Source organism: Zootermopsis nevadensis, unplaced genomic scaffold, assembly GCF_977971745.1.
Source record: "Zootermopsis nevadensis isolate Lab colony 2312 unplaced genomic scaffold, Znev_1.0 Znev_ptg000050l, whole genome shotgun sequence".
NCBI lineage: Eukaryota > Metazoa > Arthropoda > Insecta > Blattodea > Termopsidae > Zootermopsis > Zootermopsis nevadensis.
The window spans coordinates 5,222,338-5,247,843 of NW_028259182.1; the positions used below are offsets into that span (position 1 = coordinate 5,222,338).

Sequence of the window (25,506 nt, forward strand, 5' to 3'; positions counted from 1 at the left end):
GAAGCCGTGATCATGAGGTCATTGCAAAAATAATTATCGCAAATGAGTACTAATATATACAGCTCACATTACCCAAAGTAACTTGTAAACAATCAGTTACTTATATATTTAAAACAAATGAGGAACACCCAACACCAAAATTCCATTAAGGTCAAACAGAATTAAAATAAATTCATTTTTTAAAAATAAACACGAAAACTTAAAAGATACAAAACTCAATTAACTCAGAATCAGATTACTTGGGGTATTTCTATACATGGTTAATGTGAAAAAGTAATTAAAGAAAGGTTGTTAACTCCACGCATATAGAAGAGATTATGGGGGCCATCCATCAATAATGCAATGCATTTCAAATGCTCCATGAAATACACATCATAACTACTACTACTGCTACTACTGTACCTCAACATGCAGGGTCGTATCTGCCACCACCTCAAGTGCGACATCATTCATGGACAACCCCTACATCAAAATCAGAACTGAAAATTCAAACCTTAATTACAGCAGAACAGAGGTCAATTACTGGGTGAAAACATAAGGGGATAGGAGCTGTTCAAACTAACGACAAACAGAAAAGAAAAGCGGCAGCACCATCACAGCAGCGGCAACCGGTACTTTACCAGATGGTGAGGTGGTGATAGGAACACCCTTCCCACTCCAGTAAGTTGGTCGCATGGTCAGAAATAGATTTTCATAAGGAGCAGAAGCAAGCCCCACAGGCAGCTTGTAACACCAATAAATAGGGGCATTTTGTCTAAAGGAGCAAGAAAGAGGAACACAAACTATAACAGTAACACTAAATATAATCAAAGAAATCAGTACAAAATATATAAGCAGAAATCCAATCCACAGGATGAAATGAAACATATACTTTTTTGCACAACGCAACAACTTCACATGTAACGAAAATGTCATGTGCCCAATGCCATACCACTGTACTAACTTTAGGCAATGGAACGCTCATCATAATGACGGCATTTTAATTTTGTAATTGCGATACCACTGTTCAAATTCTGTGGCAAATTCAATAAACAAAAATTGATAATAATGACCGAACAATAGCAGAAATCTATCTGCTATTATCATGCCTTTTATAGACAGTCCACTTGACAGCTTAAGAGTACAACTTCATTTTCACAGATTGAAAGAAGAGAGGGATATTAAACAAAGCATAAGTACTTAAGACGGAACCAAACAACAAAACAAAGCACACCGACAGAAGTTATACAAATGAAATTTCATCCCATATTAATTAATTTATTTATTCATGATTATTTAATAACGCTTTCAATTGGCTCAGACAATATAGCATAGAAAGATAGTCTGATAATCAATAATAAATTGGAGAGGATGCGAAAGGAAGCTGACATGATCTAATTTGAGGTACTATCCCAGAATTAGTCTTGAGAGACTCAGAAAAACAATAAAATACCTTAATCTGGATGGGTGGTCTCTTAACAGATGCATGAAGCCAAGATATCCGAAATGTGAACCAAGAGTACTAACCAGTCAACTGTGACATTCAATATATTTCTGTAGCAATACGCCTTCTCTGGCAGAGGATTGTGGCCATCAATGAAATTGACAATTTCTATGTGAGGCTTACAAAGGTGAAAAATGTTGTAATTACACGAACTTTAACTAGGAAGGACGGTGGAGAAATCAATACTGACCTAACTACAGACGTCCATCTGATTGCATGAAAATGGCCACAAAGATCCTTATTTTAATTCTCGAAATTTAATGAGAATGGTATAGTAGAAAAAAGTCATAAGAGTCCCTAGTTGGCCATATGAAAATCATTCCAAGTGTGACTAATTCTTTCACTACATATTTAATTTCTTACCCCCTTAAGGGGTAGTGGGTTTGTAATGTAAGCAGCACTGTGTAATTTCTACTTAGCTATTGGTGCAAAAGTTTACATACAAAATCACTTTTAGCAAATTGTCCATATAGGCCCATATTTTTTTTCTCTCCAAATTCACACATATTTACAGTCAAACATTAATCATAGTTCAAGTTTCAAAATTAATTTATGCTGCAAAGAGTAGAGCTGCAAGTAGACATGTATGTTCATACATGACGACATAATATTCCAAACGTTTCAGGAAATATATTTTAAAACAAACAGTGAAATGAACAAAAGTCTGTTCAATGTATGGGTCACATAGTACGCACGTGCAGTACTGGCTGAGAGGTAATAACTGGTCAGAAAGCGAGGCAAAGAACAATTTTTACAGATCAGGTAACTGAAACATAAGGTAGAAACTAGTCATTAGGACAAAAATGTCACATTTATTTTTAATTTCAAATCATCTTTGAAAGTCGAGCATGCTTTGCAAAAACATGTGGACAGCAATGGGTAGAGAAAAGAGGATTAAATATACACAGAATTTTCAAAAACAATCTCTTCAAAGACTGAATATGGTTGCGTGCATAGTCGTGACAACAGACCAGTTTCAAAGAAACGTATCGTACAAAGACTGGAGGATCGCCACATTATCCTCTTATGACACAAAACATTTATTGCTGATTGTACAATCTTCTGTAACTGCTGTTACTGAAATGTTACAAACTTTTCACCATTCATCATTCCCATGCAGTTTCTTGATTTCCAATGTAACCTTTGGCAATCAGTGGTACTGCAAATCATTGGGGGGGGGGGGGGGGACATGCTACACTTACTATCTGACAGTGAACAGCAAACAGACTAAGCTCAAAAGCAAAGTTTTTATATGAGATTTGAGGTTGTCATGGCAGAGAGTATGAAGATGGCTGTCTTCCAATTTGCAATGCTCATTTCATGTAAAATTTTTACAATAGTTTGAATTGTACTTGCATATATATAATATTTTTATGACATTCCACATGCTGTTATCCAACTAACTTATGGATCCACAGAATGTAGTAAATGTGCATGTAGTCTGTTAGAAGTTTATCAACATTTGAGAGGCGCTTCTTGCCTCCATCACCAGGGTGGTGATGATAGAGGTAGCAAAGCACCCCTGAAACGCTGGTAAACTTCTATCAGACTACATGGTACAAGAACCCAGAAGACAGCCATCTTCAAAGTTTTCATTTAATCAGTACAGAATGCATTAAAGTTAACCATGTCCATCAGTTCAACTCTTATGCCAAAGAACTGAAAATACCATTACAAAAGTATGCCATATTCTTCAGTATAAATGTTAGTGTCAGTTCTACTGCACTGTCAGACATAAAGTCACATCTTGGCTACATAAAGTACCTGCATTTCAAATACCAGTATGGCACGTCTGTATAATAAACACAATTATTTACGCAATGCGTGTGGCTACACTACGCTGTGCACGTGATTCTTACAAGCTGCCCCGTAATTTCAAAATGAGGGGCCATAAATTTCGTGGGCTGATGAACATGACAGAAAATCAAGTGCAAAAACATGATGGTGAAACTGATATGGATAAAAATGTTTCTCTTCTACAGAACTAATGAAGACATTCTTGGAAATAAACAACATGCCTGTGGGTGAGCCCCTGCTGGATGAAAGGCTGGCCAAGACAGTTTAAGAACCCTAATCACTGAATGCAGAAATTTTAACACAAAGATATTACTGCTAAAGTATTGTAGGACAGAAGATGGCTGTCTTCTGGGTTGTTGCGCCACGTAGCCTGTAGAAGTTTACCGATGTTTCAGAGGTCCTTGCTGCCTCCATCACCAGAGTCGGTAAACTTCTACCAGACTGTATGGTGCTACTGCCCAAAAACTCACCGCCGTGAAAACCTCAAATCCCACATATTGTAGGATACCTGTGAGGTACTAACCGCATCCACTAAGTCATATCCTTAAGCTGTCACAGTGACCTCGAAACCAAGAAAGGACATGGGTACTGACTGACATTACATGCACAAAAGCTAGACATGGGAGGTGCTGAATTGCCACATCAAAACAGAGAATATTATTAAAGTGGGTAAACATAAGTTTTCTTGAAACAAGTTTTCCATTTTGTTCCGAGTGTAACCTAAGTTTTATTCTCTATGACCAAGCCAACAAACCTGTACAATTATCACACACAAACACGCAGGCTTCAGTACAGAATAAAGCTTGAGAAGAAACTTTTCATCATGCACGAGAATATACAGAAATGAAAATCTGACACCCCCAAAACTCTTTACAACCTCAAAATAATCACCGGGGACATAAAAATTTTTGCCAAGTGAAAAGCCTTCATCAGACTTGAGTGTAAATAATGTGATCTTTCCATTGTGCCACGTCAGCTGCGTCCTGATTCAACAACTGGAAAGAGATGTTAAACCTAACCTAAATTGAGGGATTAATATAAATTTTAAGCACTTACAAAAAACAAAAATATCTTAGAAATGTACCATAAAAGTGTCGCAGTGAAGCAATTTCAGTTTGCACACTGTCATCTCTCAATAACCGGACAAAAACTACAATGACAGTACCAAACACCACTGTTTTGATAGAAATTAACACATTTACTGCCCATGATGGTTACCACTGTCTCTATTATCATGCCTGTGCACTGTCGGAGATGGGACAAGATGCTGTAGCTTGGTTATTATTTTATGACATATTTCAGAAGATGTCATAACCCACCTGTCTCAAAGTCCTTTTTATCACAACACAAGCTTTTGTATAACTGAAATATGCAGTGTTTACAAACACATAATTTAGGCCTTATTTTGGAGGGAAGGGGAGGAGACAATTCAAATGCTAATTGCCAAAAGACTTATTACCTCAGACTACTAGGCTCCTGTTATAAACTAGTCACATAACTGATGACAAATTTTGACAAGCATAAACAATACACAACATTCCTTTTGCTGTACACAACCATTAAAAATGTACGATCATCAGAAAACACAAGCTGGCACTCTGATTAATATAATAACCAAGTTGTTCCTCGCGCACACGAGACGGCTTCAGCCCCTTCTCCGGATGTATAAAACACTTACTACCAAAATCACTTTCCATAACCTTGAAATGAAAAGATTAACAGAAACCTTGCAGCCAAAAACAGTAATTCACTAGAAGAAGTCAAAGAAAAAATATATAGTCTGTGATCTTATATTTAGCACAGAATACGCACAGAGGCAAGACACATGTAACTTTCATGCTGGATGGTTTATTTATTCACATAAACACAAATTCACAAGCCAAGCATTAGGAAGAAACTTAAGAAGTCACATGCACTGCTCTACCCCAGTGTTAGAAACTTCACAATGCCTTGCTCACTACAGACAACACATAAGCAAAATAAACTTTCAAGTTTACTGAAAAACTTTACAACTGTGTCAAACATGAAATGTTGCACTTATTACTGATCCACGTAAAAGCAACATCGTCCTTGGAAAACGTGACACAGCCGCGCGCAGACGCCTCAACAGAGAACACGTTTAATTCTGATAGGTTCAATGCAGAATGTACATGTTGAAAGGAGGAGGCAGTGAACGGTAAGGAAACAAATAATAACGCAGTTCAAATGACTGACTTACTTACTTCTTGTTTCAAATAATTTAAATGCGAAAATAAAATAAAATACTGGATAGAAAACATAATGCAGATAATCAATACAAAATGGAAAAGTCAAAACAAACTCATCAAATGCATGCTTTTGAGTGGATCCCTTCCCTATTTCGTGTCATGCTCTGACTACAACTGTCTCACAGTTTCAAGAACACATCTGAATAAAAGAAATAATAATTGTGGGTAATTTGAACATGTTAGAATAAAATTAAAATATATTTTCAACCAACAAACCTTCAGGGAAATGAACACAAGCCAATAGAAAGAGCTACAAGTAAGACAAATATCTGTTCATTTCGATATTGAACGAACAATGAAAATGTATATACAGTTTAAAATGTATAGGTATTAATTCAGAAATATCACAAAATCTATGAGCTCTGTATTCCCATCAATTTTTGTACATCCTTATCTATTTTTACCAAGCCATTGTTTAAACCATTTCATGGTGACACACGAAGATTTAAAAAAATCCCAATTTATTTCACAGTTCACTGACAACACTATACTATCAGCCAGCATGAGCTGATAGAGCAGGTGTAGCAAAATGATGACATAAAGCATTATTTTCTTTAAAGTGCACAAAAAATGCGTTAGAAAAGCAGTAACTTTCTCAGGTGAGGGTTGCCAGGGTACATGAAGGTTTTAGGCAAACAAACTTCAATGAAATCAGACAACAGGAAGTCACATGGCAACACAAGCTTAATCCTGAACAAAGTATAATATAAAGGGATGACTTCCCAAGCAAATAAGATTTAAAATACATAAAATACAATAAATATGACCGGATAAAGTATGTGGCATACATATCATAAAAACATGAATATAAGCTGTGTGCCTATATAAGTCACACCTGACTTTCAAGAGGAAAATAAATAAATAAAATCTCATCTGTAAACCAAATGAAAGAGCTTTAAATTAATTTTCCATAAAGTGTCAGTCTGATTTAAAATATTTTAAGTTCCAAAGACATTTTCTGTAGTGGTTTTGTGAGAACAAATCATACTGTGAATACTGTCATATAATGAGAGCATTTTTAGTGCAGCGGTCACATGACATCTGTGGTCGATGTCCATTAAAATGGCAAAAAACAGAGTCTGAAGTAAGGAGGCCGAGTGCGCACTAATTTCTGTTATCATCAGAATAGCATCAATTCACGTGAGAAACAATTACATAGTTTTTCCTCACAGATTATTTCGCGCACCCACTCTAACCCGCTACTGAAAAATCTAAGTTAATCTGTTCAAAAGTTATCACCAATCCAAACTCTAACAGAACCTGTTCAATGGCAAAAACTCACTCCACTACTGAAAAACCGATGAAGACATGACCTTACAAACGAAGTCGTTTCACCTCTCATTGTTTCACATAGTTTCATTCATCCATTCTTCTGTGAAACAACTTTTATATATCTGCTTCATTTCTCTATTTAAAATACCATAATGCATCTCTTGTTCATCAGCCATGGAAGAGATAAATTATCTCATAATCAAAAAAAATTGATTATAGACTACACCTTAATTTTATGAGATGCAAATTTGGACAACATGCGCAGCTTATCATCATCATCACGCGTTCTATAGCCTATTACAGGCCTTGACCGCCCGAACAATGCGCTTCCATTGGTCCCTATGTACGGCTTTCCTTTTCCATCCCTGGACTCCGAGAGCTTGAAGATCTTTTTCTACACTATCAAGCCACTTAATGGGGGGTCTCCCTCTTTTTCTTGTTCCTTCCATATTGGTAAATATTACTTTCTTGCTTGGGTGTGCTTCACTGGCTCTATACAGGTGTCCCATCCACCTTAGTCTTCCTGTCTTTATTACTTTAATTACATCAGGCTCATTATATAAATGGTATAATTCATCATTATATCTGATTCGCCAGTTTCCCTCTTCGTTCTTTGGACCATATATTTTCCTTAAGATTTTCCTTTCGAATGCGCAGCTTATATTCACGTAAAAAGGGCATTATTCTGACAATCTTATTATTCACAAGTTGTATATTAATTTGAAATTTGTATGAAAATGAAAAACAAAATGCAAATTAAAAATTTAACACTAAACCAATTCCAGGATTACACAAAAGACAATGTTTTGCTGGCAACCCTGATAAAGTCCTGATAAATGAATAATAACCGAGAATTATACAGAAAACAACGTACTTACATCCCTCACCTGAATCCAACTTGGACTGCAGCTCCTTGATCTGAGATTCTTTCCCTTTCATGTCATGAGACAGAATTTCAAACTTGTGCCGGAAATCCCGAAGCTCTCTGGAAGTAAAATGAAATTTACAAAGCGATGGCCATGAACATGTATGACCATAACTACAGCAGAACTGCTAGGAACATTATTTGAAATCTATACTGCCAAAATACTGAGCAGTACACAATAAAATTCAGACTGTAGATGAAAGTCCAACACAACTGTGGTCTCGGTTTTGATGGTACGTAATCTTGTCATTACCCACACTTTTAAGAAGCATGCTGCCTTCAGGGTAGAAATGAGTAGCACTCAGGTATGGATGCACCATAACAAAGAAAGAAATGTGTGCTTTATCTTCACAGAGAAACTACTGTTGTTAATTCGGAGTTTGAGTCAAGAATAAGAGACTGAGCTGTGTACCAATAACATGAGCACACAAGATAAGCAGGCCATGGCAGCTTCTTCAGTCACACCCTGAAGAAATGAATTACAGAAAAACACCTTATGTCAAAATAGTGTAAACTGGACTTTGAATCCAGAATTTTTCAACATTTGTGAACAGGTAAATATTTGTGCGTTTGTAAGAATAGGAAAGCTTTGTTTTTAATTTGTGGTGAAAGTACTGGTGTTCTGAAAAAAACGTAACATTGCTAGGCTTTGCAATTCAAAGCACAAAGAAAACATTTTTAAAAATGTTGTTCAGCACTGCTTTTCACTTCCAGCGATACCCAACTTACTTCTGGGCAGCAATGAGTTCAGATCTTGTTTTGCTAAGCTCCTCACTGATGGCTTGCTTCGCCTGTATCTCGGACTGCAGACTGCTCTGTAAGTTTAACAGCTCCATTTTGTCAAGCTTCTGGCTACGGCGATTGCGCCAGTTTTTATCCTGCAAGACAATTACCAAAGTCTCAGAACTTGAGAAAGGTGTGCACAGCAGCATTGTCAGCTGCATCACCCCCCCCCCCCCCCCCAATCATCAATGGACCAATGGATGCGACTAGCATCAGGCTGTAGAAGTCTCAAACTCTTCTGAATAAACACAAATCACTCACAACTATGATATGAATTAGTGGCATGATTATACATTTAACATTTGATGAAGTCATAAATAACACGCTTACAGACGTTTGCGTATTAGCCACTCCAGAATGTTTCAGAAACTCCAGTTCTTCCGTCATCTTCGTAGCCAAAGCTTGCAGGTAACCTCGAGCATCCTTTTCATCACTCACCCTGTAACATACGACAAAATTATTTATGAGCTTCTGGATTTTTAATGCAAACAGAAATAAAGGCCAGTATTCAAGAAATCCAGCTTGTTCCTTTGTAGATTTTATAAGGCTGTAATGTAAGCAAAAGTACCTATTATCTGGATTTTCTTAACGCCCCAATATCATTGTCTTTTCAGATCCAGTAAAATTTCCATTTAAGGTATCTCAGGGAAAAAATGGATTTGGATATTTTCCTGTGGAAAACCTTCAATGGAGGCAACTGCATGGAACTTGTATGGGAGATGTAACGCGGAACACAGAGGGAGAAAACTTAAGTTGTGTCCATTAATGTGTGGTTTTAAATGGCAGGCCAAGGCTAGTAGCTCAACCAAACATGATTGAAATCACAACACAAGTACCAGCTGATGCTCCACCTTCATCTTAGGGCAAAGACATTTGAAATGTTGCCACGTTTCTTTGTGTATTATGCCACGAGGCAAGTGCGGAGAAGCTGAAATCTACTTTGTGATTGTGGTATGCGATGGAAGACCAGTGTATGCCAATCATTATGTATATTCATAAATGCATGCATACTTATGTATGTTAAATACTTGTTCAAAATAACTTCTTCTGTAAAAACAATTTATTCTGGAAGTAAACGCCCCCACTAATCAACCCACCTACCATTCGCTTACAGTTTGCTGTTATCAGGTTTACAGACAGAAGACTAAAATATTACTCCTGCTACGTAAGTTCCTGGCATCACATCAAGAAATAGCATGACCAAATAAAAACATGTGAAATATCTGAAAGAAATTGTGTAACCAGATGAAAGAAGTGATATGTGGGCTGAGTGCGGTGCAAAGAACATGCGGTGATAGCCTTTTCTGTCTAAAATGTGGAGAGGTAGGCTCATCTATCAATTATTCTTCATCAGAAAAGGCAGTGAATGAAGTAACCATCTTATACAGATTATATACAGCAAAAGCACATCCCCCTTAAAATAAAATTTATAAACAATTTGCAGCTGAATATTACTTAAAAAGAACTTTACAAAAAGGGAGACAAGTTACTGTTTGCTTATTAATAACTACAAAACAAGTTTTATTTACACTTTGTACATTCATAAACAAATATTTTAAGATATTTCCTCTCCGTGACGGAGCATGCCACCTGCTGGAACAGTCTCTTTCCCACAACTGCTTCTACTATCAGCCTCCTTAGCTTGCGACCACAAGGAGGTAACAGCGCAAACTAACTGAATACCTTGAAGAAAACAACTGACATCTGAGTAGGAGACCAACATCTTCACAATTAGTAGTAATATTACCACCACATGTGTACTTACCACTGAATGATCTCACTTATCTGGGCTTCCCACTGAGCAATGGCATCCTTTTTACTTCGGAGTTCCTCGTACTCATCTTCTAATTGTCGCCTCTCACCTTGGATCCTGCCCACACTTTCCGTTAACTGGAATAAAATTGGATCATAAATATTAATGATCAAGGAAAAAATAGAAATAAACAAAGAAGATAGCAGCTACTAAATATGATGAATAATATCACGATATAACAACATAAATCAGCATAAAATAATGTAACAAACAGGCTCAAACATTTATGAATGTGTAAAATTTCAAATGTCATATAACAGTTTTTGCAGGAAGTAACACTGCTGGCGGTGGTGATGTTCAAGTGCTCAACTTCTGGGTCTACTTTCTATTAACCATGATTCAATGTACAGTGGATCACTAACAAACTCAGTAGGTACTTTGCTCCTAAAAATAAGATCAGGTAAAGAAAAGAGTATAAGACGGTACGATAAACACAAGTAGTGAAGTGCAGACAGGCGTACATGTTCCACAATTTGGCCTTCTCTTTTACCACTGAAGATCAAAAACTACAGCAATCTGAACGCCATATAGCTCTTTAACACGTCAACAAATGAAAATATACCCCAGCATTAACATTTCAATTTATCGCCATCTATATGTTATCAGCGATACTGGTGGTGGACACAGGCAACTCTTTAACAGTGTTAGGCCAAGAATCTCCTGGCTTCAGAACCTAAAAACTTGGTTCTCGATGTCCACTGGAGGGCTGTTTCAAGTAGCGGCCAGTAGAGCTCAAATTGCTATGCTGATCGCCAACATCCGGAACGGATAGGCACTTTAAGAAGAAGAAGACTTTATGATGAAAATTCTTATAATGCAATTTTTTGAGATGAATCTTCACCCATGTTAGAACCACACACACATTTCTTTAATAACGCACTTCAAACATTTTCAAACACAAATGTAGTATTTCAGTCAAAGTCTTACAAGGAAGAAGAAACGCAAACAACGAATAGCACGAACCGTATCCAGGTCCATCATGAGCTTCTTATTGTCTTCCAGCAACAGCAGTTTCTCTCGTTCATGCCGTCTCTTCAACTCGGCAATTGTTTCTTCGTTATCCGTAAGTTCCTCCAAACGAGCTGCATCTAACTTGTCTTTCGCTACCTGCACCTGAATACCAAAGGCAGTTAAAATTTATACGAAGATCTATTTTCATATCTACCTACTTTAACGATGAACATAAACATCAACTCCACACAAAACTTTTCTCTAATAACATTAATTATAATAATAGATGTGAGATTCATTTTCTACAGTTTACTTTATTTATTATATTTCTGAGACAAGAGAACAAGAAAGAAAGGATACAGAATGAATGTTATATAAGAGAAACCCCAGCAGTGTGTGAGCTGTTTCTGTATCTGGTTTCTTAATTAGAACTTTTTAAAGAAAGAGTGAAGAATGAAGATGATGGTATAACAGCAGCGCGACTCACATGGTGTCAGATTGCTCCTGACTCAATCGGGCTGGCATAAACGTAGCGTCAAGTTCGGAAGGAAAGAAAACTTATGTTATAATAAATTTACGTAACAAAAGCACATAAATTCTAACCTCTCTTTCCAGAGCATCCCTTCTGCTTTCAGCTTCCTGCAACTGGTCCCTGAGACTCGCCAACTCCAAATTGTAGCGACTCTGTTGCTGCGCTAGACTTTCAGTGTACTGCACTTCAAGCTTCTCCACCTCTGTCTTTAACCTGATGATCTCCTGAGAGGCATGCGTTTGATTCACAGCAGACGCGTCAGTTCCTACCACAAGATTTCTTTGCCTCAGCTTCTCTGTCTCTTCTTCCATCTGCTTACAGTATTCCTCACTCCGTTCCCTGAGTTTCCTTTCCTTGCCAGTTTCAGCCATTGCTTCCTCTACCCGTGTCTCTAATTCACGACGCAGTTTCTCTGCCTTTCGGATGTCATGACGAAGATTGTCTATCTTCTGCATTGCTACTTCCAATTCTTCTTCTTTATCTCTTACCTGTCTTGATAACTTTTGCTTCTGCTGGCGCAATTCAGATAACCTACCGCAGAAACATGAAAAAAGTACATAGCATTACCTTATAAATCTTTCAAGTAGAACAGAATAAAACTTTCTGGAACATAATTTGGAAGAGTAGAGCAACTCTTGTGCTGTATGCTGTCAGTGTTTTGCGAGTACGTGCTCTGAGAAGCAAACATTACTACTAATAGTCTGAGCACCTTGTCCGTTCATTACGTATGTAGATATAAATGCATGGCAGACAAGTAAATGAAAATGATTGATGACGGATGCACACCAGACTGCACAATTTGCAAAGTCTGTCTGCATGTCCATAGAAAAGCACGTAGCAAAATCTTGGACATGGACCAAGCAGACAAGACATTTAAGAAGTAAAGAAGGAAAAACCACAAGGAATGGAATAATAATAAGAAAAAAGCCTTCTGGAAGCAAATTGATGGAAAACAGCAAGACTGTCTGGATACTCTTTCTTTAAAAAAACACAAAGGTTCCGAACATGAAAGCAGAAGGAAGGCACCCAGGAGGAGACTGAGGTAAAGATGGAAGCAGCTGCAACACAGAAAGAAGGAACACGGGCAGCAACTAATGAGATGTGCAAACATCTTTGGAAGAAGAAAAAAATATAAACAGAAATGTCATATAACAAGCGCACATTTACTACAAACCTGTCTGTTACTTCAGTATACTCGGCCATTGCTAATTTTCTTTGACTTAAGGCATCTTTCAAGTCCTTATCCTGTAAATTCAGTTTTTCTTGGGCATCCAACTTATCCTGCAACAAAATTAAAAGCCTTCAATAACAACATTAAACATCAGACACATAAATTTGTAAATATTTATTATAATGCATTTTGTGCATTCCGGAACAGCAATGGCGGTGGCAATGGCGTTATTAGTATTATCGTATTTCCTCAGTTTTAAGATGCTGTCGACTGTGAGGCACACCTGATTTAAGAAAAGATGTAAAGGAGAAAGGTAGCTATCAACTGTAGGGCATTCCCTTCATTTAGGAATAGGTTTTCTGGGAAAACACGCATATTACAACACTGAAAAATATTACTTCTTCGAGTCTTTGTAATTACCGTCCCATGATTAGTGTTATGGACATTAAGATTTTTGTTTTGCTTTGGTCATACAACAAATTTCTTGACACCAATTCCTAGGACGCCATGAAATGCGAGACAGACAACGATTACAGAAATTTTAAAACGCGTAAAAAGTACGTTTTGGAAATACGGTAATCATAATAATTCAAGTAGGCCCATACATTCAACATAGTACGATGTAAGAAATTTTTGGAAAACAGAGAATAAATAAAAACACCTATCACTAAATATATTTTCCCACTCAAATATTCAAATGTCAGATATTCTGTTGAATAAGTAACTTCTGTGGGTGTAATACACTCACAATTATTGCATATACATAAACGTCCACAAAACAATAATGGACGTCTACCTCTGCAATATACAGCCTGTTCAATTCCATGGAGAAGAAATTAGGGGTCAGTGTATGAACACATCAGCACACCTCAGCTGTCATCTCACCATCACGAGTGGATGCAAATACTGAACACCGACTGAAAAAATGATGCAGTGCAGGGACGAATGACTCGGTAACCGTGGCAATTATGTGGAGAGGCACAAGGGCATGTGTGTTATTCCTTGTTCTTTTAAAATCTACGCAGGACTAATAATACAAGTGTAACACACCCTTAGAACTTACTACTCAACAGGAATCACAAAAATAAACTTCCGCATCTGAAATAAATATGGCAACTTTTACCTTCTGAGCCTCTTCTTTTTCTTGTTTCAGTAACCTAATAACCTTTTCTAATTCTCTAACCCTCTGAGAACTTTCTCCATCTACTGTCAATATTTCCCTCTTCAGATCTGGTGGATTTTGCTGTTTTAACTGGCTTTCCAACTCTGTAAGAATAAAATAAAAACGCATCTAAGTACAGAAAATGAACATAAAATTGTAAGACCTTATATCATCTTCACTTGCAATTCTCCCATCTGAAAGCAGGTCCCTGTTAAAGCTGAAAATTACATTTAGCATAAATCAGTGTCACCAATCATTGTCATTTTGTTTAAAAGTAATTATTTCATCCTAATGCAATGTTCGTAGTCCCTCCTGCATGACGTCATGGTTGCTAACCGTCTAGACCTCGAGGTAAGCGGTAAAATGTAACCGTGCTCACCACAGTTCTTCTTGGTTAGTGTGTTAATCTCATCTTGCAACCTCCTCATACCATTTCCAGTCTCAGAGGTGGGTGAAGTTCTTCTTACATCCTCACCAGCAACTGACGTTCCACCTTGGTTCTGCACTGAACGCTTCAACTCTGAAACAAACATCAACGACACAAAACTGATGTCATCAAGGAGAATTTCATGTTATTGACGGTACTGAACAAACACAAACAAACAAACTTAACTAACCAACCAACTCCATCGAGCAGCATCCTTTTCGAGAAGCTAACAGTATAACTCATCTAGTCATGAATACCAAACACAAGTTAAAAAAAATAATAAATAAAAACTATTACGGAAAAGGACTGATTTTTAGGTTTATTAACACTCACCGAATAAAAAACTTTTTTTGATAAAGTTGGAGATAGTAACAATATAATTTTGTTATATTTGTCAATACTCTAATGTGTTCTTGTAAAAACAGGCATCAATGTCCAAAATGGGTTTCTGTATAAGTAGCAATAACATAAAACACGTGATGTAATAAATACGCTTTTCAGGCACAGCAATAAACAATGAACAAAGGAAGTATGAAAACGAGCAAGTCAGCATAATCCTAATTAAAACAGACTATGACCACCATTTCGCCTTACAGAACCTAAGTACTGCACGTAAATCATAATTATACCTGCCAAGTTCTTAAGAAGCCGCTGATTCTCCTCTTCAAGTTGCTGTAACCTTTTCTCTTCAAATTTACTGGAAGACATTTTTTGATCAAGTGGAATAGAACCTAAATCAGATACACAGCTGAAAGAAATTATGATTCTGATTAATGTCCATTAGTAAACACAGTTAAGTCTATCCTCAGAAGAGAGGAGAATTTACTTTGGTACAACACAGATCAACAAACGGCCATCGTTCAAAATACAGGTTTCCAGATCATTTAAAAACACAGTTCAGAGCCTGAACTTCGGACCAACAGCCAGCATTTACAGAAATAAATTAAGGGGAAGTGCGTTTTCCTCTCTTTCCCGCTGTTTAACACCTACACCGAAGAAATCCAACAACTGTTGAACTGGCTGTAAAGTCATTCCATCTCACATACAGAGAATAATAATTCAATTTAACCCGCAGATACTTACCTCCCTTGGGTAAAAGTAAAACCCACAAATGGAAGGTGAAGTGCAGTAAAGGCAGAATTTGCAGTCGGAGGTACAGCATCTGATGTTCTAATATCTGTGTCATCGACATCAAAATTGGATGTGTCTGTTGGACTACTAACTTCTGGTTTGTAAGGAGCGGTGCTGTCTCGGATGCCATCCCAATCCAGATCGGCAAACCACGCGTGATTCTGATACAATGATCACACTATGTACTTTGGCAAACCTAACATATTTCAAGTTGTTTATAAATAACTGTTCAAACCATTTACATAAGACTTATTCAAAACAAGACGTTCAGGTCATAACTTAACCTTTAACCCCTTATAGCAAAACAGAAAAAAGGGAATCTGAATCAATGTACCATGGGGCTGCAAGCTGTACGTTAAGTGGAGTTGACAGTCATATGCTATGCCACTGCAGCACACAGCCAACAGGACGACACATGCTAGGGCTTTGATCATTTTTTCAACATATATGCAGTAAGTTCAGGTTGTGGTAATTTGAGTTATTAGGTGAGATTTCAGGGTCTTCTGGCAATGAGTATGAAGATGACTGTCTTCTAAATGTAGCGCCATGCAGTCTGGTAGAAACAGACTGACATTTCAGACGTGTCTCCTCGATCATCAGGGCGATGAGTCCTGATGACAGAGGCAGCAAGGACCTCTGAAACATCAGTAAACTTCTACCAGACTGCATGGCGCAACAACCCAGAAGACAGCTTGAGAAACACAGAAATTTGTCCTACCTTGAAGTCTTCAATACCATGCTGTCCTAATCTATATTCTGAAGTACAAATAAGTCTTTTCATAAGATCTTTGGCTTCCTGAGATACCTCATATCCTGGATCACTTGGGAAATCAAAACAATTCTGTAAGTTGGAAAAATAAACACAGATTACAAAGTTGAAAAACAACCATCCATAATGCCATATAAAATGCGAGCAAATCTGGAACTAGACACTTATATTTTGAATATACCGAACAATCAACAGAACAAGTTCAATCTAAAAAAAAATTTCAGAAAGAACACATTTTTCTCACCTTATGATTCATGATCTTCCCATATGTTTCCACAAGAGACTCTGCATAAAATGGTGTTTCTCCATATAACATTTCATACATACATACACCTAGAGACCACCAATCACATTCAGGTCCATACCTCCCCTGCCCATCTTCCATTGCCTATAAAAAAGGAAAATTCTTACCACACCTGATCAATTCATAAAACTGAATCAACTATATCACGTAAATCAGCAGATATTAACATTTTAATCATTTAAAAAATACAGTTAACTCCTGATTATTTGGGCTAATGAAAGGAAGATGTGTGAATAATCAACAAACACGGACAACCCAAAAAAAATTCTGTTTTTTCTTTCCCCACAATGCTGTCTTCATCGGCAAGAATTCTGTCAGCCTGGTAGCATCACTTTACGGATTCAATCTCTCAGTCCCTAACCCATAATCTTCAGCTATTTCTGTCATAATTCTCTGTTCTCAAATTGTGCACATAACTTGAGCTTCCTTTTAACTGTCAATACAAATTTCTTCATATTTTTAAGCCATCTTACCCCCTTCGGCCATCAACATGACCAGTGGAACGAACCTCCCTTCCCCACTCCACCAGTGATACTGACCATAAAGCAGCAAGAAAGATGCCGTATTCATTCTGCAGACTCTAACCAAAAGAGGAGCAGAAAGATGCTGAAAGCCTAGTTCGCCGTGTTTATATAAAAATAAAGTCAGGCACAAGTTCCTGTATCAGGAAATGACAACATTCGTTTTTCAATCTCAAGTGTCATTTTCTTAAGGGTGCAATATTTTCTTGCAAGCGTCATTTCAGACATTAATGACATAAGCAAACTTTTGGGTAATCACCTCAGCAGGAGGAATGGATTAAGCGTAAACTAATTTATACCATACAAAACAAAACAAAGTAAAATCTGTATGAGGTATGACTAGGCCATAACAAAATATTCTTATATTAGATATAAAGCTTAGAATGGGAAAACACTATGATTTAATCAGAGTAAACATAAATGGAAAAAGAACAAACACACAAAATGCTCCACAGTTGAACGTAAATGTTCGAACCTTCACCATTTAAAAAAAAAAAAAAATTTAGGAACAGATTTTCACCAAACTGAGACAGTGCACTAGACTGTAAAAGATTCAACTCACCCGCAGAATTTCTGGTGATATGTAATCTGGAGTGCCAACAGCGACATTACTCTGCACAGTGCCATCCTCAAACAACTTGAGGCAAGAACCAAAATCTGCTAAACGAATATGTCCATTGGCATCCAGTAGCACGTTGTCAGGCTTGATATCTCGATGAACATAATGCAGGTCGTGAATAGAGCCAATTGCAAGAACCATTTCCGCAATGTAAAAGCGAGCCATGTCTTCAGGAAGACGGTCCTCAAATTTACTAAGCAGTGTCAGAAGATCACCTCCACAGTAGTAATCCATCACCAAATACTGCACAAAATGGCGTAATTAGCATTTCTCACACGGGCCCACTTTGTGGCTAGACAAGGGATTACGAATTCTTCGGTCAGTATTAATACTTTGGCACGATAATACCAAACTACAAATTGGCAAACCGACTGACTGACTGACTAGCTCCATAAATCAGAGTCCTTCTCGAGAAGCCAAAAGCCATTCAGTTAGCCAAGACATTCTCTGCCTATCACAGAACCCGAAAGATTTGTTAGCATGATTACAACATAGCCACGAGTCCAATGCACAACCAGCTAACCTATTTCCTTAAGATTCAATTTAATGTTACCTTCCCATCAATTCCTCTATCTTCTGAGGGGCATCTTCTCTTCAAGTTTTACAATAAAAATTTTGTACGCATTTCTAACTCCCTCATGCAAGATACTATGGACTTTTTTAGTCTGATGTCTCTCTATCTCTCTCGGGCACAAACGTGGTTTACAACACCATTCTCAAATATCTCGAATCTGTGTTCTGTCAGAGACCGTGTCTGACACGGATGCCAAAACAAAAACAAAATTATTCTATACTAAAGTGCCGGATGAAAGTTATTGAAGTCATTAAAGTTACTTGGAGTGCTAAATCATGAAAGAAAATATTTCCTTTTCAGAGTACACTGTGTTCATATGCAATAAAATAACCGTGGTTTCATGCCAAAATCAGAAACCTGAAATGTATTTTGATTTACTTACCATCCCTGATTACACAATTAACAAATTTTATCTGCAAGTCATAGTAAATTTCATAGCACTTTTTTTTTTTGGTATCATCGGGTCGGAGCCGACCCTTATGACATTATGAACAAGTTTCCTCTGATAGGGACCTGTTCATATGTTTCCTTGGCATATGATCCAGAAGTGGTTTGCCATTGCCTTCTTCTGTGTGTAAATGATGATGAAAATGGAGTAATTTTGGTGATGCCACGGGGAAACCCCAGAGGAAAACTGCGTGATACCTGGACCACGGCCTTGCCCAACACAAGTTGTAAATCCGGGCACCACCGGGAATCGAACCCGGGACCCCAGGATTACAAGCGCAGCGCTCTGACCCCTAGATCACCGTTGTGCCACAGTACATTACTATAATACAAAAGTGGTCACATCTCTTCACACAATTCCAATGCATATTTAAAGGAGAAAAGGAATATTAAGTAACAAAACATTTGAAAATCCTACCAAGTTGTTGTCATCCTGAAAGGCATAATGTAAATTGGTGATCCAACGGCGGTCCCCATATACTAAGACATCACGCTCTTCCTGAAAGCACGCGGTCTCGGCTCGTTTCAGCATTTCCCATTTGTTAAGAATCTTCATTGCAAACACTTTGTCCGAACCTTTCATTTTCACTACGCACACCTCCCCAAATGCTCCTCGTCCAATCACCTTCACTATTTCAAAGTCATCACGTGTAAGACGTAAGCTTTTTAAAGTCGTTGCAACAGGCTTCACTGCGAAAAAACAAGAAAAACAACTGGCATCAGTACAGTTTATTTAATTATTCATAGTCAATTATCCAGTTCAGTTAAATCACCGTCTCCAGGATATGACACTTTCTTGACCACAAAAAACACATGTCTGGAGACATGACATTTCTTATAATGTGGGAAAAACGTTTGTTAGATTTAATCATTTTCCGTGAATCTCCCACTGAATACATAAAAGAGCTACTTACACCAATAGGTTTCACCATATGTTAGCAGTATTTGGAACTACTAACTCAAATACTCTGCTAACACACAATACCAGTTTTCTAAAAAAAAATCACAATGTGCACCTGCAAAATGTGGTGAGTGGTATTACGAGTGGTGTGTACGTGGATACACAAAAACTACTCCCTCAAAAATTATAAGTGCTTCAATGCATAATGTACTTATATTTTTTATATGAATTTCTAATAATTTTTCACTAAGTGCAAGCAATAATTGTGTTAAAATTCTATTATATTTTGAAGAAGTCTTCTATGTAATACACTAAAATTTGATGTTACTGCCAGATGCGCAGGAAAATATCTAATAGCAAAACAGCCAAATCCTCATTACTGTATACTGCAACAATTTTGTGCTTCGGTGATGTTTGAGATGGTCAAACAAAGACAAATGAGCAGAAAGGATACGTAGACTAAGTGATAAAGTAACTTAAAGTCCTAACTGTATTCTCTAAAATTACTATTTCAAACCAATTCTTTACACATAAACATGTCACACAGCTGAGAATTCATGATTTACAACTTACCAAATTCGATAAAGTCGGACACTGTCTTCTCTCTTCGTAAGGAAGAGTTGCAGCATTCGTCATAAAGCACAAGCAGGACGTCTAGGAGGGTTTCAACACTGAAGCTTTGCCCCTGTCCCTGGATAGGCCCACCCAGGAACAGGGCTTCTAGCTGGCGCAAACGCCGTTCTCCTGTCAGATCTAATTATGAGAACAATAATTATTTCCAGTTACATATCCCAGATTTTACACACATTTCAACTATATTAAATTCTGAAACTATATCTGCAGTTAGACTTATGTCTTCCTTTTATGATAACACCTGACTCCAATTTTGGAATCAGATAATTATAAGCTCTGCCCTATATAGAAACAGCACAGAACGAACACTGCTGACATGAACGCTAAAAACAATTCTGAAATTGGTGAATAATCAGTCAAGCCCAATAGAGAGTTTAAAAAGTTTCAATACATTTCTTGCCTTGTGAAATTCCCAGCCCAGAGTCCTGCTGTGCTGCTGGTTTTGCCACTGTTTCAGACATTGGAGGGCATTACAGCACTGCATATGGCCAATCAATACCACTTGAAAAACTGTGTGTGATAAAAGGCCAAAAGCTAAATACATGCAGAGAATTATAAAAAACCTGGTTCATTTTTTCGTTCGAAATCTGCAAGAGAAAGAATCAGATTCAGTCACATTTAACAACAACTGCAAAATATTTGCTTATAATGAAAAATGCCATTATGTAAGTTACACACAAATGAATGGTGTTCATATATATATGTCTTACAAGGTTATTATAGAAGAGATCCTTGATTGTAAATAAATAACAAAAAAATAAATAAAGCAAACTATGGGTACTCAAAAAAACTTTATTCATATTATATTATATAGATCACTGGACCTAATTTAATATCTATGGTAATAACAAAATATCATGATCGTTGAATTTAAATAATCAACATTACAATTATGCACCTTGAGAAATGGCATAATTACTAAAATAACATTAAAAGTAGCAGTTTTTAATAAAGATTCTGATGAATTCTGAACGCAATAAAATGTCAAAATCACCAAACGATGTATGTGAACATCATTAATCATAATTTAGGTGTAACATTTGTATGGTTTTTACAAAATACATTTTGAATTCAACATCTACAATGTACATGTTCATATATACTCATATCGTTTTGTGCTATCACTGCGTTTATTTGGCTAACCTATCACTCTTTAAATACTACAGCCCGAAGACAGCAATCAGCTGACAACTCCTTCCACCAATAAGACACCCATATTTACAAACACAAAAAGTAAATACCAACTAGCCATACCGATCAAATAATAGTATTGTTACTGAAGCCACTTCATCGCAACAAAACATTACTTCCAACCCCCTGACCCCTGGCCTCACACTAAAATATGGCTGCCACACCTAGCTGACACAGGAATTCTGGGAGTGTGAGAATTATAGTACCTATAAACAATATTGCCAGATCGGCTTAAAAGTTATATTAGAATTCCCATCTGCTTATGTCATTATTAAATCACAACATAATGCTCATTGCTCGATATAAACAGATATACTTTCGTGTACAATTCAATTAACATTTTAGGCACGCAGGAAGTATCAGCTGTCTGCTGACGAAGTGTTTAAATCAACAATTATCCTTTCCAAGCCTTAATTTATATCAGAATGAAATACATAACACAAGACAACTAAAATTACATACAAACGACGTTGTACTCAAACAACAGAAGTCAATCAATAAACACACATGAGTTCACTTAGTTGTCAATTCTTCGCACCTAAAATGGACCAGGAAACTGTATATTTGGCAACCCTGACTCCTTACTTTCAACCCGGATGCCAAGATCACTAACGGATCAAAGTAGAGGAAATGCTCTCATAAATATAACAGTAATAATACATTCACATGACGCATTCTTCACTCGTTTAATATATTCCATGAAAATTCTATAACATATCATTTAAATTTCTCTATAGTCAGTTATTTGTCAAAATTCTATAATGTCAAAGTTGGCTTTGTTTTGATGACAGCGTCATATTGCTCATTATGGTGGTTTTGTGTGGATGTATGAGAAAATACATTATTAATCGTATGTGTTGATTAAACGTTATGTTCTAATGAGCCATATTTCAAGGTGGACATTATTTTATACTCATAATCAACACTACTGCCATTGAAGTGAAAGTTTATGTAAAGGGGACGTATATTGTGTAGTTAAATCTCGAGTCTGGCCAGCGAAGTTTACCCGCCCTGTGTGTCGTTCATCGAAAGCCAAAGTAGGCCTATGGCCCTAGGTAAACTCAATATACTTTTTTAAAGAATTTTTAGGTTTCCATACACGTTTTGCATTCAACAGTGTGATATAGGCAGTAGTTAACAAATGTAAATATGTTTCTAATGTTCTCTTTTTTCTTCTAGTTGCTGTAGCGAGGAAGAAGTATCATAACAGACAAAACTACTGGTTTTGGAGTGAGTGTTGCAGCAGTGTTCCATGGGTCTAGAAGCATCTTACATGGAACTCCTGTTGTGGTGTGAACCATTGTTTCTTCATTCGTCCAGGAACTTAACATGACCAATATTTCAGTCCTCATCAGTCAGTAAAGTAGTGTTCATGGTACTTAAAAGCTACAAAATTGTACCACTGGTACCAGTCATGGATGAACCAGTTAAGAAGAAGCAGAAAGTGAGTGAGGATGGAGTTGATATGGATGGTGGAGTAGATGAGGTGGACCAGGAATTGCTGGTGATACAGCAGCACCTGTTAAATCAGTGTTTGTGTCCTGTATCAGAAAGTACCTTACGGAAACCTTTTCAAGGTGTGAGACTGGTGTCAAGTGGTCAGGGAGACTATCATGCACCAACCCTTGCAGAATGGAGTCGTGATAATATTTTGCTTTTTATCAGCACCCTACAACTCCTGTGTGAAGTAGCCATCAAACAGAATGCTAAAGGATTAATGTGTACACGTATCGTTGAAATATGTGACACACTTGTGAGAAATGAATATGGCCTCATTGAACAACTTATAGAACTCTCCTCCCATTCTGATCCTTTCATTTGTTTCGCATCAAGTAGAGCACTGTCAGCATTTCTGATACTTTCCAAATCTCATGTTAATCCTAGCTGGTTAGAAAGTTTGACAGAAAATGCCCTTGTAACTACTCACCCACAGAAAATCTCATTTTCCCTAGAAGTTATAAAGCATGTTGTAGAATGGAAGGATTTAGATACACATCCGTTAGAAGACAGTAATGATGACAGACCTCCTCACTCATGTGTTGTTGTTAGTGTATCCGATCCTGAAAGTTTAGACACGAGTCAAGTGAAGTGTCTTTGTATCAAAGCACTTGAAGGGAAGTGGCCAGCTGTTGTTAAGAAGTTTGATGGTATGATTGGTACTTACTCAAATGAACATGAATCTACCATCGTGACTTTTCTAAGTCTTTGGGAGGCAATAATCTCTGTAAAAGCAAATCTCTCAGTTGTTGATACAAAGCCATTTTATGCACATCTTGACAATTTTGTAGTGCTTCTTAATTCTTCCGTTCCTCCTGGCATCTGGAAGAACTTGTTGGGATTGTTTAATGAAGTTTTGTGTTATGGCAGCACTCTGGCACTCCAAGATGTACTGGCAGAAGAACCTTGTGGTCTGGCTCATTTAGTAGTGCGAAGTGTGAAGGACTGGCATCTTCTGGACACCCTTCCGTACAGAGGCGGTAGTGGCAGGTTTGGGGGTGGTGCAGGGGATGGAGATCGTCCACTTCTTCAGAAGATGGCATTACTTGTTTTGAAAAGTGTGGCAGTGACAGTGAAAGAGACTCGATGTGACAGCTCCAGTGACAGTTCTCTAGGATCAGAAGCAGATGATGTAGACGCTGATATGGCCATGATTGAACGTAGCATCCGCGAGGTTCTCCGTCAGCTTGATAACTGTGTTAAGACCTTGTTGCCTTTTCATCCTGAAACTCCCTTGGCGCAGTGGGTGGTTCAGTTATTTGCCGATCAGGACGATGCTCTCATAGAAGGAATGGTTTGCTGTTTGGACGTGGCCGTAGGATTGTTCTATCGGAACTCGGCGCAGCTGGATCTGAGGCACATGTTAAGTCCATCTACAACTTTCGTACAATTCCTGAGAGCTGTATCTCATGATCCGGATGTCCTGTTGGATCTCCTTGTTTCAAATGAGACCTGCTTTCTTCTGTACCTGTTACGGTTGCTGAAATTTGTGCGTCGAAATTGGGGAGAGTTTGTGACTTGCTGTGGCCGTGAATTGGATGACACCATGTCTGTGTTAATAAGATTACGTCTTGCCATAGATAGACTTGTTTCCAAGGCGCTGTTTCCCTACAATATTAACCCAGTTCTCAGGCTGCTAGAGAAGTGTGAGCAAATGTATGAAGTTAATGACAACTAAACTTAAGAAAAAAATTTTATTACGTTGAATGTTTGAGAGCAAAAGTTGAATGAAGTGCCTCTACTAATGTAGAACTGATGAAGTTCATGTGTTCTGTTTTAATAATTATGTAGCGGTTATCCTTTTTACTTCCTGTTAGAGATAATATGAGTAATTATTTATGTCAAGCACTTGCTGGTATTGCAATAACAGTAGGATAAGTTATGTTGAAAACTGCCAGCACGTTGATATTTTATACCCATCTGTTTTAAGCATTGTACATAATTTTGTACTGTATATTTGGTATTTAATATTTATAATTCAACAAGACGGATTTAGATTTTTTTATGACTCAGCTCATTGCACCGTAGCATGATGAAAACTGTCTACATCTAATAGTTACCCCTTTTGCTGTACAAACTCCCGTTTATATATATATATAGTTATTTTATTCGTACCAAAGCCATTTCTGCCAGATTTTTCCTGTAAAGAAGAAACATTCCCTGAATAACAAGACTTGAACATGTTGTGCAGTTATTTGTATATAATTTGCTCTCAGAAACAAATATATTATTTTTTATTCTTTCGTATCTTGAATCAGGTGTATCGCTGCCAGTATTTTATAACTATTAATTTCCCAAAGGTTCCTGAAGATGTAGTTTGCTCTTTTTACATTAAA

The 25,506-nt window shown here is 37.3% G+C and overlaps 2 protein-coding genes across 9 annotated transcripts in view; one reads left to right on the plus strand and one right to left on the minus strand.

The window, feature by feature from the left end:
- gek (serine/threonine-protein kinase gek) overlaps window positions 1–22,251 on the minus strand; it is a 44,247-nt gene extending 21,996 nt beyond the window's left edge. For 2 of the 8 annotated variants that reach the window (XM_087360901.1, XM_022071637.2), the window contains exons 1-18: window positions 21,737–21,867; window positions 20,883–21,069; window positions 20,423–20,602; window positions 19,367–19,638; window positions 17,871–18,170; window positions 16,728–16,871; window positions 16,433–16,555; window positions 15,667–15,875; window positions 15,213–15,331; window positions 14,536–14,676; window positions 14,118–14,260; window positions 12,998–13,104; window positions 11,895–12,354; window positions 11,304–11,453; window positions 10,293–10,417; window positions 8,858–8,966; window positions 8,474–8,622; window positions 7,698–7,804 (exon numbers count right to left, since the gene is read on the minus strand). In XM_087360901.1, coding sequence (XP_087217027.1) covers window positions 7,698–7,804; window positions 8,474–8,622; window positions 8,858–8,966; window positions 10,293–10,417; window positions 11,304–11,453; window positions 11,895–12,354; window positions 12,998–13,104; window positions 14,118–14,260; window positions 14,536–14,676; window positions 15,213–15,331; window positions 15,667–15,875; window positions 16,433–16,555; window positions 16,728–16,871; window positions 17,871–18,170; window positions 19,367–19,638; window positions 20,423–20,602; window positions 20,883–20,943 — 2,899 coding nt within the window. In that variant the 5' untranslated portion in view covers window positions 20,944–21,069; window positions 21,737–21,867. Of the gene's footprint in view, window positions 1–7,697; window positions 7,805–8,473; window positions 8,623–8,857; window positions 8,967–10,292; window positions 10,418–11,303; window positions 11,454–11,894; window positions 12,355–12,997; window positions 13,105–14,117; window positions 14,261–14,535; window positions 14,677–15,212; window positions 15,332–15,666; window positions 15,876–16,432; window positions 16,556–16,727; window positions 16,872–17,870; window positions 18,171–19,366; window positions 19,639–20,422; window positions 20,603–20,873; window positions 21,070–21,736; window positions 21,868–22,135 lie in introns of those variants that run through there. The other 6 variants (XM_022071640.2, XM_022071633.2, XM_022071635.2 and 3 more) reach the window with 5 other exon arrangements.
- Window positions 22,252–22,407: 156 nt separating this feature from the next.
- lin (protein lines homolog) lies at window positions 22,408–25,424 on the plus strand. Its single transcript, XM_022071590.2, has 2 exons — window positions 22,408–22,728; window positions 22,853–25,424. Exon 2 carries the CDS (start codon window positions 23,046–23,048, stop codon window positions 24,846–24,848), a length of 1,803 nt encoding a protein of 600 aa, XP_021927282.2. The 5' UTR covers window positions 22,408–22,728; window positions 22,853–23,045; the 3' UTR covers window positions 24,849–25,424.
- The last annotated feature ends 82 nt before the right edge of the window (window positions 25,425–25,506 follow it).

What these genes read in the sequence shown, in the direction of transcription:
- lin (XM_022071590.2), top strand. Translation starts at nt 23,046, where the DNA reads ATGGTACTTAAAAGCTACAAAATTGTACCACTGGTACCAGTCATGGAT.